Source organism: Schistocerca cancellata, chromosome 5 (genome assembly GCF_023864275.1).
Source record: "Schistocerca cancellata isolate TAMUIC-IGC-003103 chromosome 5, iqSchCanc2.1, whole genome shotgun sequence".
NCBI lineage: Eukaryota > Metazoa > Arthropoda > Insecta > Orthoptera > Acrididae > Schistocerca > Schistocerca cancellata.
The window spans coordinates 266,069,516-266,081,741 of NC_064630.1; the positions used below are offsets into that span (position 1 = coordinate 266,069,516).

The 12,226-nt window shown below is 37.0% G+C and overlaps 1 protein-coding gene across 1 annotated transcript in view; it reads right to left on the reverse strand.

Annotated features, from left to right (window-relative positions):
• LOC126188088 (putative GPI-anchor transamidase) overlaps positions 1–12,226 on the reverse strand; it is a 65,377-nt gene that overhangs the window by 19,858 nt on the left and 33,293 nt on the right. Inside the window, exon 4 of the mRNA XM_049929547.1 lies at positions 7,495–7,703. Coding sequence (XP_049785504.1) covers positions 7,495–7,703 — 209 coding nt within the window. The remainder of the gene's footprint in view (positions 1–7,494; positions 7,704–12,226) is intronic.

Sequence of the window (12,226 nt, forward strand, 5' to 3'; positions counted from 1 at the left end):
ACTGCAAGGGTATTTTTACCTAGTTAATAATCAGTGAATGAACATCAGGGGGTAAAAGAAAAAGCGTTGTCTCACATGTAAATGGTAGATGGGTATGAGAAAACAATATTCAGTCATTTTCAGTTTGTAGGACTTCATTCTCTGCCCACTGTGCCTCTGATGTTTCTGCAAAAGTTCAGAAATGTAGGATTTCTAATCTCTTCTTCTATGTGACATTAATCACTTCTTAAGTGTCCATCATTTTTTCCCTTCAGTGTTTAGCTTTTTGACAGCAAGAAACAATGTAAGAAACAAACACATAATCTCACTATATACAAGAAATGCCTGTTCTGTTGTGTGCTCTTCCATTCACACCATGTTAAGTGCTCGTGGAACAGACACCTAAGTAATACAAAGAAATGGCATAGAGCACTAACGAATTGCTCATGCAAGCCTGCTTTCCGCTGGAGTGAACATAAACAAATGAGAATTCTGTCTGGTGTAAATGGTGGGTGAGAATCAGAACTGTTTGGTGCACTTTTACTGATTCTCACTTGTGTTTGGATGGTTGTACATAGTGCTGAAATAATGCTAAAGGAGGCTGGTGCTCCAATTCAGTGTTGAGTGCACTACCTCCACGCATTTCAAGCTTATGTACAATTCAGTCACCTGCATATTTTGCTACTCCATTCTGCAGGAGGCAAAATAACCCACTCTCAATGTCAAAGATTTACACTGTAGTGGTAACTAGGGTTGTTATCAAGTAAAACATGTTTGAGGATCATTACCAGGGATGGAGTGGGGGAGAGAGTGGGGGTGGACACCACCCAGAATTCAAAGAGCTGGAATGCTATGCTCACTATCTTGAGTTCACCTCCATTCTCTCCAGGGGAGATGCTTGTTCAGAGATACAAATGAATGGTAGTGAATGCTCATTTGCTTGTGTTCACTATAGTGTAAATGCAGCTTTACAGTCATTCACTCATGTTTATTACTGTTTACTCTAGTGTAGAGCAGATTTTACAACATGGAAATGATATCATTTGATAATTTTTCCTTGGCTGAGGACTGCAGTACGCTCCTTAAATTATGCTTATCAAATGTTATCACACTATGCCTCGTACTTTGTTATCAACATGCTTTTTAGTTCCAGTTTTCAGCTTGCTCTTGAAAATGGCTCTCTACAGCCAAAACCTTGGTAGGGAATAAATAATGAAGCTTATGGTAAAATAGCGGCAATGATTTCATTTAAAAATAAAATCATATGGTTTCTGAGCAGGAAGCACAGTCGCTGCACTACATCAATTACTAAGATCAACAAAATTTAAACAGGATCAAGTGCTTAGGGCTCTCTATTATTTCCTACTCATAGCTAATATACTCATTAACCTAAGTTCAACATGTCTGCAGCTCATGGTCTCGCAGTAGCGTTCTCGCTTCCCGAGCATGGGGTCCCGGGTTTGATTCCTGGCGGGGTCAGGGATTTTCACCTGCCCTGAGATGACTGGGTGTTGTTGTATCCTCTTTATCATGATCATTCATCCCCATTGTTGTCAGAGGAAGGCAATGGCAAACCACCTCCATTAGGACCTTGCCTAGTATGGCTGTGCAGGCCTCCCACATTGTTCCCCTATGCTCTGTCAAGAAGCATGGGACTTCATTTTCATTTCCATTTCTTTAAATTCAACATCCACTCCTGTAACCTTTCTTCATATTTGAGAGGAAATCTGAGTATTTTCAGTTCAGGGCTTGTCCATCTCTGCTCCTTCCACAGTTGATGCACTTGGCACGATGAGTTCATTCAGAAACAGATGGACTGCACAGACGACAGCCAGTGGAATTTGACTTGGGGCTGGTTGTGGTCGAGCAAGGTTGCCACAAATTCATCAGACTGAGTGCCTTCTAGCCATTGATGCCACAAGCAAGAGTGTGACACTGTCACCGCTTGGTCGCCTTTCCCTGACGGGGTTTGCCTGCCAGAGCAAGGGTTCAGATCAATCAGTGTCTTACGTGACCTAGAGTGCTACACAAGAGACTAAATCTTTATGCTTGCAAGATGCAGTTTCTGCATGTGACTCCACCTGATGACAGGCCAATGACCAAAGCATTTAGTGCATGTGACTATCAGATGACAGGGCAAAGACCAAAGCATTTTCAAGTGAGATTCTGTTCCACATCAATGATGACCATAACTATCTGAAAAAGGTGATGGTCACAGACGAAGCTCGCTTTCATGTGAGGATCTTGGGCTCTAGGAAATTCCACTTAAGCACAGAAATCGTGCGTGACAGTCTAAAGGGAAATATGTGGTGTGGCAATGTGATGAGACGGTTTTTCTTTACAGACGTGTCAATAAGTTTGATTGTTTATCTGCACATGTTGGAACAGTTTGCATTTCCAAATGTTGAAGCACTGCTACCTGACACCATGCTGCAGCAGGAAGGTGCCCATCCTCACTGGGCCTCGATCATTAGGAAGACTTTGGACGATAAATTTTCAGGTCATTGAATTAGCAATGGAAAACCCATATCCTAGCACCTAATGTCTCCAGACATAACCCCATTATTATTACTTTTTCCTATGGGACTTTTTGAAGGATGTCCTTCACCAGACTTGGGCACTAAAAATGGTGCACACATTTAAATATATTAAACAGCTACTAAAACTTTAGGTGTATATGGCAAAAATTGCACCTTTCCATCTATTCCCATATCTTAAATATACATGCTGAAAATTGTTTCAAAACATCTTGTATATTTTAATAAAACTGGTTATGGTGAGGTAAATGTAATAACTGATCTTGGATCATATGAAATGACCGATTCCCAAGTTGAAGACTCAAAACCTTAAACCCACTACTATATAGCTATTTGAAAATGTATAAATGTCAACATATAACAATGGTTATTATGGTTGTCTTAAAAAAGATAAGCAATGATAAACAATTATTTGTACTTTATTTTTGTAATGTATGTTTCAAAGATGATTTTGCACAAATAGATCAATATATGATACTATTTTCTTTGCTACGTGTAGTTAGAGGTAAATGCTTGTCTTTGGGCAGAGTTTGAAGTGTGAGAAAGGAGTATAAGCTGTGTGTGTTGTGTTAGCATGATGGCTGCTGTAGATTTGTACCGTGAAGTGAAACGACTGAAAATATATCTATTCAACAACAAAAGTCCACCAGTGTTCATATTATTTAACAAAATGAAGCCAAGCATCCTCTAGACCAGTATTCAAAGTTGAATTTCCGAATGCACTACGAGCCTACAACTTACAACGAAGAAGAAGAATAGAAGATGAGTATTATGAAAACTGTTCATTCAGATTGTACTGTTCCTACCTCTCTCTGCAGTGTGTCAAAATCTCAGCATGCCAAGTGCTGTGAAGGTCTGACCAGCTGCCCAAATTATTAACATATTTCAAAACTAATAAATCAACTTTGGGTTACAAGAGTGTGATGACGGTCAGAATATGTAAACAAAAATGTGTTATTTTTCTGTGCTTCCTTTTAATATACTTCTGCAGTGACGCACGTTCAGAAATAAATACATATTTGCATATTCTTGGACTACTAAGTGTAAACAATAAGCAGGAAATATGTGCTTTGTTTTCTGGAGAAAGAAACATTATACAGTCATCAACCTAGCTCAATGCAGATTTCGCATTTTCTTTCACTATCAGTGGCCTAGTAGGATGAACTACTATTTCAAAATCAAGGTTACAGTTATAAATACAATACTCCTTGCCATCTTTATCTCTTCCACTGTATTCAAACAGGCATTACGGAAAATCTATTAATCATCCCAGTACTTGAGATTCTTTCAAGCTCATCTTTGTTTCAAAGTATACTTGTGTGGCAACATATGCTGCCAGCAAAGCAGACATCTTGACCATTGCAACAGCATAAGTGGTTCTGTCTAGGCATGTGCTGAAAAAGATACGTGCACTTATGTTCATGCCTCTTCTTCCATGTGAGACAAACACAGGTGTGGGGTGTAAACACACCTTGAGCTTTAGAAATATATTGGCTGTTTGTTTAAGAGGACCTTATACCTGGATCATTAAATATAGTTTGTTATGGTAATATGCAATCAGCTCCTATAGTCAAAAACAAAACTTTGGTTTGATTTTAGATCTACATTCTAAGACAAAGCACTTGACGATTTTTGCACACAACATTAAAAAGTGCAGCATCACTCTGGCAAATTTTTATAATTTGATAACACTGGTCTGAAAAATTAAATTTTTATTCAAGGTGTTTAATCCTGAAGGACAATTTTTATTAATTGCTGGCTACTGTTGAAGAATGTGAAGTTAGATCTTCACTATCACATATGAGAGAATTGTAATAATGTTATAAAGAATTGTCAGATTTATATAACATTAAGACATTTTAATATATTAAGAAGACACTTACAGCTACACCAGTAGTAACCTGTAAACTATTTTCAAATATATGCAGTACACAAAATCAAATAGCACTCATTTGTTTAAAGACCTAATCATTGTCTTTTCTTCAATGCTGTAGCATTGTCTCAGCCGTCATCCCTTCATCCCACCTGCCTTGATAAGATGACTGTATTCCTTTCATGTCTTGATGCGCCCTTTGTCCACGTTCTCTGTTAACGCCTCCTAGAGTCTCATGGAATAAGTCAAGATGGCTACAAAGAAAATGAATTTTAAGGCTCATATTGCATCCTAAATTTTTCAGAGTTATCAATATTTTTTCCACCATGGCTTTGAAATCTGGTAGTTTCCTGTTACCTAAGAAATTGTCAACCACATTCTTAAATCCTGTCCAAGCCAGTTGTTGTTCTTGTGTTAGTACATTTCCAAATATTTCATCTTTCACCAAACTTCTAATGTTCGGTCCCACAAATATTCCTTCTTGAAGTTTAGCCTCAGGCAAAAAAGAAAATTTGGAACTTAGGAAATGCTTTGATGAACTGTTTCATGATGCCAAGTTTAATATGAAGAAGCGGTAGGATAATTTTCTCGAATTTCACCAGAGGTTTTCTTATCACATTTTCTCCTACAGGATACAGTGTTGTTCTGGTAGGCCATTCTATTTTATTCCAATGTGATTCATGGGAATGACTATCTAAGAGGTACAGGAAACAGTGAAACTTCGTAAAGTTTGACTGTTTTACCAGTAGCATTTCTATCACTTTTGGATGTCCACATACAACCCACTGGTGTTTTAAACAGTCTTCTGCAGCATCTCAACATTTTCATAGGTTTCTTGTAACTGCACAGAACATGCTACTGACACATAGCCATACTTATTTCCAATGTGTAAAAGTATGGTCTTGAGGCTTCTTTTGTTAGAATCTAGAAATAACCTCAATTCACTGATGTTGTATGTAACACTGTATCTTGATAACACACCTTCAATGTTCTTACAATAAACATGAGAAATTCCGATTCTCTTGACCAAAACCATTAGAAAGTTGTGCCTCGGGTAAGCAAATGTTTATCCTTTAATAGAGAACCCAAAACTTGTACTGCTTCTTTAGAGAGACCTAAACCTCTTACCAAGTCATTTGGCTCTTCTTGTGTAAACTGCTCTGGTTGTTCTTTTGTGGGTGTGAAGTCATAGTCAGGATCTGAAGTTTCACTTGATGATGATGGTGATGGTGGTGATGATAAAGATTCTAAAGTAGTGGGTGGTTCATGTGCGGGCATGTTAGGACCATGTAGTATGTAGCTTATGGTTGATTTTAGATTTGCATAAATAATTTATTTCATACAGTTCTTGTTATGCCTGCCAACTTTCACCATACAAAAATACCAGTCATCTACATGGTTTTTTTGTTCTCTCCATACCTCTGAAATCCTGAATGGTAAAGACATCTGCTTGCCTTGTGTCCATTGCCTGAAGCCTGCAATGCATGTTTGACAAACAGTACGTGGTGCAAAAGTTTTGTCCTGGTCTCCTAACTTTATACCGAAGTAAGATAGATATGATTTTATGATAAATGAGGTTATTTTCTCTGTGCTGCTTTTGGGAGATAGAGAGCATATGCATATGCAACAAAACACGTCAGGGTCATTCACAGGAGAACTTCTTGATGAAGTCACCATTATTATATTGATCTGAAATAACCTGATAACATTGACAAACAAAAATTTCACTTCAAATTTATACTCAATGATGGTGATGTGTTTGTGTACTTCTAAACAACTCAGGAAGTATCATTCTTTTCACATTCGACCATGCTGAATCACTTTACAGTTTCCTGCAGTGTATATTATGTGGGAAATTTAAAGATAGGAAACTTTAGGGATTACATAAAATTGTAAATGTTAGAAGCAAACAGATTCCATTTTCATGCAGAGCATTAAAAAGTCACTCTAACAGATCCATTTTCACATAAAGAGCAGAACCATTGCAGCTCTGTGTAATTCATTAACACCTCCTTAAAATTTTGTGCAGTATAAAAGCCTTGACTTGCACAAATGAAACAATGCAATGCAATCAATTTGTTTGGATGATTCTTGACAAAAACATTCAATTCATAGGAATCTCCAACATTCTGACTATGTTGAAACAGTAAAAATATGGTCATCTATTATGACTGTTTCCTTTGAATGTTCAACTTGTAAATGCATTGCAAAATGATGCCTTAACTGTTACTGCCAGCTTTCTCTGCACTCCTACTCCAATCCATAGACTTCAAACTCTTAATACTTCTTGTCATGGGCTAAGTGACAGGAATGGGCAGGCCAATCCACTTCAATACACTCAAAAAAATCAAAAAGCCACTTTCTGGGAAACTGAATCAAGGAGACCACACTGGATTTTGACACACACACACACACACACACACACACACACACACACACACACACACACACACTAGTGATACATCCTTATCACCAAGAAGAGACAAGTGTTTGGCAGTTGGTGTATCTTTTACCAATAATGACTTTTCTGGCTGAAATGTGTAGCTGTTTTTTTTGCTGTAAGAAGTCATGTAATGTTGTAGAGTAATATATTAGACAAGCAGCCTTTTACTGTTAATTTCTTCTGACTAATATTAAACTTTCAACTGATCTAGTACAGTTTTATGCAAATTTATCAGATCCATTGTAGCTTATAAAGCCAATATCCTGATAAACTGTATGACACACTATATTACGGAATAAGATGAACTTCATCTCCTCTATTCTCACTACAGATGTGTTCCCTCTCATCATGGGGTCTGAGCGATCTGCCCTTCATTTTTAACCTTCCACAGACCAATAAATGGGCTGTCTGAAAAGCTACATAACCATTGTGTGAAAACTTATTTTTCCATGAAAACCACAAACAAATGTGATAAATGTGCTATGCACAAGCCATTACTGGAGAGTATTTAGGGCAAAGAACATAGGAATGTCATGTAAGTGAAACAGTTTTAGATCAAGTCCATCCTCTTTTATTACATATGCAGATTATATTTAAAAAAATACATACTATTTATTTCTATAAGTGATTAAGTAAGCTGATTACAAATAACTTTTATTTACCTTCGTTTCTGCCACATCTGTTCCAATGCATCTGCAAGTTCCTGACTTGTAACCTCTTCAGAATCCTGGAATTTGAGGAAGCCATCACCTCCATGCCCAGTGAGATAAACAAGTATATTGCTGCCTTCATCTGTCAGAAGTTGCTTTGATCGTGGAGTCCCAGGGGGCAGGCGCCCTGTCAGAAGCCTTATGAAATTTTCAACTGTCACCTGGGATTTTAAAAAGAACAATAATGAAATAACTTGTTTTTAACATGATAACTCGCAAAACTTATGCAAAATATACGTTAAAATATCCTTTCTTTTTAAACAGTTAATCTGTCCCAAAAGTAAAGACAGTACTTTGCAATCAAATATCACAAAAGTCAATCTCTCTGTGCAAGCAATCTGTTAGTTTTTTGTAATGAAGATAACTAAGACTTGATCTAAAATTAAATAAAAAAAATATAGTGCTGGTATGCTCTTGAGTTTCTAGCCAAGATGACTCCAGTTTGAGCACAAAGATTTGACATTTGAGCTAATTATCTTCTCCAGAGGCTCCCGGCAATGGCCTTATAAGTATATCTGTTGCCTGGATTCCAACTCATTGTCTGTTGCAAATATGACGAAATAAATGTTTGATTCTAAATCATCATCCGTTAGCACTTATCAGATTCCTCAAATTACTTGCTGCCACATGTGTCCATACCAGGACAATCACAAATGGAAGAAACGTTACAATTTAACATCTTGGTGTTATCGACATCAACAATTAGCACAGTTGGAGAGAACAAGACAGGGCTGTGGACTTATTCAAAAAAGCCTTAACTGGTTTGTAGAAAGCATGCAAAGTGTTAACCAGTACGGCTATATGGAAATCACAATCCCATTCACACTGAATATGAGTCCAGTTTGTTAATCAATGAATGAACTAAATTGATTACCAACAAAAATTGCTGGTTTTGCAAATATTGTTTCATTATAATGAATGGAAAATAATGGTGAGAAAACAACAAAGTATATGATCTCATGATGACCATCAGCCTATAAACAGATTCTAAGCTCCTGCAGTCTCACATATGCAATATTTGCAGCTTCACTTAGTTGCTGCTCAGTTCTATTCCCAATTCACATCTCACCTAAGTCCAGAGGAGAAAAGATGGACAGGCATTACTACGACAGAAAGCAGAGCCACTTAGCTATAAAAAAAGTGAAATATAATGAAAAAAATTGGAAAATTTAATACTACTGTTAATAACGATAGAGCATCACACACAGCTGCAAAGTAAGTAAGAAGAAAATACATTCGTTTTACTTTAACAAAATAAACCAACAAAATTCAAAGAAGACTAAAGCTTAGGAGTGGTTAATAGAAAGAGAGCCCCAATAAAATGTTAAAAACAAAGTACAAAGAGACAAACTGGCCAGCCAATACTTACTTTTAGGAGGCAAAGTTGCAGTACTGCCGTGAAACAGTCCTCACAACTGTGGTTCCCTCTCATCTAGGGTTCAAAGTGACCTGCCCATCCTTCCCACCTTTCCTCAAACTTTCTAACCTTCTTTTGTCACTTTTAAATGTGTCTATCAACAGTACCGGAATTTTGTCTTCTGGAGGTAAGCAGTGGCCAGTCATTCTGTCTCCCTGTAATTTTACAGTTTTCTCACATGAATTTTACTTTTGATTTAAGAAACAATAATGTTTTAGATGGTACTATTGTGAAAATAATATTAGGAGGTGAATATCACACAGCAAAAGAAGCAGCAACCAAAATAGTTAAACAATTTTCAATCGGGGAGATTTACCGTATGGAATGTGAAGGAAAGACTGATTGTTGGGAACTGCACCAGATGAGATTTTAAAACCTCAGAGGTTACAAGATGGAAGATAGGGTAACACACAAATTAGAGATTACTAACAAAACATTGTGCAAGTAGTAATAAAAGCAGGAAGATAAGTGCATTATACTTGGTAGATGGGTGAGATGGAGGTAGGGAAAAAAATAGACAGGTCAGAAAATAAATGATATAGAAAACTAAAAGCAAGCAAAGAAAAACAATAGTTACTGAAGAGAAATGCTGAGACTGAATAAATTAACATACAGTTAGAACAGGAGGGTGGTGACAACCCTGGATATGATGTAACACCAGTTCCCACCAGCGGGTTTCTGAGAATTTTGTGTCAGTGGGAAGGGGGGACTGGAGGGGGGAAGGGGGGGGGGGTGCAGTAGAGAGGTTAGGCGTGAAGGTGGGAACTGGTGTTACAATTTGTCCTTGATTCTTGTCATCAACCTGATCTAAATTTTGTTAACTTCTTCAGTCTCAGTATTTCTTTTAGGTAATTATTCCTGTTTGTCACTCACTTTTAGTTTTCTATATCTTTTATTTTTGGACTATTTTTCCCCATCCCCATTTCACCTGTCTACCACATATAATGCACTTATTTTCTGTTCTTATTATCTCTTGAACGATGTTTTGTAAGTAATCTCTGTCTTGCTTACTATCAGCTTCTGTTAAGCTCTCAGGTTTTCAAATCTCATATGGTGAAGTCCCCAATAGCCTCCTTTCCTTCTCCTCCTGCCCGGTTAAGTCTCCCTGGACCCATGGTTCTGGATGGCTTTTCAGTAACTCTCCCCATAAGCCTCACCACTACTTTTCCTTCATCCCTCTTCCTTTGCCTTCAACCCTTCTGCCAGAAGGAGCCACTGGCTCCAGAAATTTGCACTTTTCCATAACTTTCATGTGTGTTTTCTCCTGTTGCTCCTAGGTGAACAAGGTTTTCATCTATCTAATTGTATTATATTTTTAAAAATGGATTATTTTCATTGATAAAATAGCTAAATAGCATTACAAACAGAGTAGTGATATGAACACAATGAGAAATGGCACATATCACACGTACACAAACACTGAAATAAAATTAACAAATTAAAGAAAAGTAAATCCATCATCAAAGGAGGTGAGATAATGTAAGACTGCCACGACTACTCTACTGCATAAGAACACCAGTTGTTACACAACATAACTGAAGAATGGGAATCAGACACAGTTAACATATTTAAAGTTCACACAGTTCACATATTTAAAAATGTCAGTACTGCTCTAAAATAAAACTAGAAATAAAAGAAAAGCAACTAAATCCAGCAGTACAAGTAGGAACACTACAGTAATTTTCCGAAGGGTTTACAAATACTACACCCACTATCTTGGTTTTCTCTTATGCTAATGATTTTTGTTGCATATGTACATTCCTATGGTCGTGATATCTTAAATTTGGCCTAACAACTATATTACCAGCCATTTTTAATTTCTTGTGTTTGCAGTTCTAGTATACTGCTCGGGTTTCATTATTCATCCTTATCTCATTCTATTCTGCTGGGTTTCTCTCAACACAGCACCCTTGTTTATTCTAGTTTTGTGGCATTTTCTCCAACCCTTCCCTTTCCTTTGCCATATCGAGAGCTCTTTCTTGTATTTTTGGCACTTGATATGTACAGTAAATCCCTGTATTAAGCAACCCACTTCAAGAAAGTTCTGTTATTAATTAAATCTCTGTCAGTCTCGATGAAAATTTCAAGACAACATTCATTTTTAACAAATCAAAGCTCACTTTTAAGGAATAAATATGAAAGATTCTACAAACTAACACCCAGGGTTGATGCAATTCCTCACGTATGAAACTTTGTGACTTTTCCTTTCATTTTCACACACATTGTGCTACGGAATAAATCAATGTCAATAGCGATCAGTACTTCTGGTCAACAGTTTCACGTATCATAGATTTTTGGTCAGCAACTGCAATATCACTTTTAGAGAAGATCTTCAAAAATTGCCAATATATTTCCTTCAGTGGGAAAAAATAAAAATAAATACATACATAAATAAAGGAAAGTTGGCTTAATTGGAGATGGAAAAAATCACAGTAGGAATTGAGGCAAATAAATGCCATCGCAATAACACATGCATACTTGGGACCTAGATCACATGCTCTGATGATATGCTGCCATAAGTTTCCAAACATAATAAATTATAATTACCTGACATTGTCAGAAGGTGAGCGATTTTCATGTCCATATAAAAAGGCAAAAATAATTTCAATTTTGGAAAAACAGTTTTATAGCCCAGATCACAGTTTGATACAAATCCTGATTACTAGTTACAGCACAGCTATCATCAGATCATCGAGTATGTGAATTATAAAGACCTTACTTGTAGCACACTGCCATCTGGCTACCGAAAACATGGAGGTAAACTCACAGAAAAGACACTCCCATGCAACACTGAGTACTCTATAATAACAGCCCTAATGGTATCAGAATGGCATACAGATATCAAAGGCTTCAGATAGAGCACATCCACTGCTGTCAGATGTATGTACATTGATAACTGGCTCCGTACCAAACTGGAAACAGTTATCAACATACACACGTTTGACAGCAGTGGATGTGTTCAATCTGATGTATTTGACACTTCTATGTCTTGCTGATACAGTTATGGCTGTTATTTTAGAGTGGTTAGTGTTGAATGAGCACCTTTCTATGAGTTTACATCCACGTTTTCAGTAGCCAGATGGCAATGTGCTACACAAAGGGGCTTTATAATTCACGTAACCAATGATCTGAAGATGGCAATACAACTTTGCTGAAATAGTAATCAGGACACACATCAACTGTGATCTGGGCAATAAAACTTCAATTCTGGAAGTCTTTTTACAATAATATAATATGTTCAGTTGTTTGCCACTGCTGATTTATGTA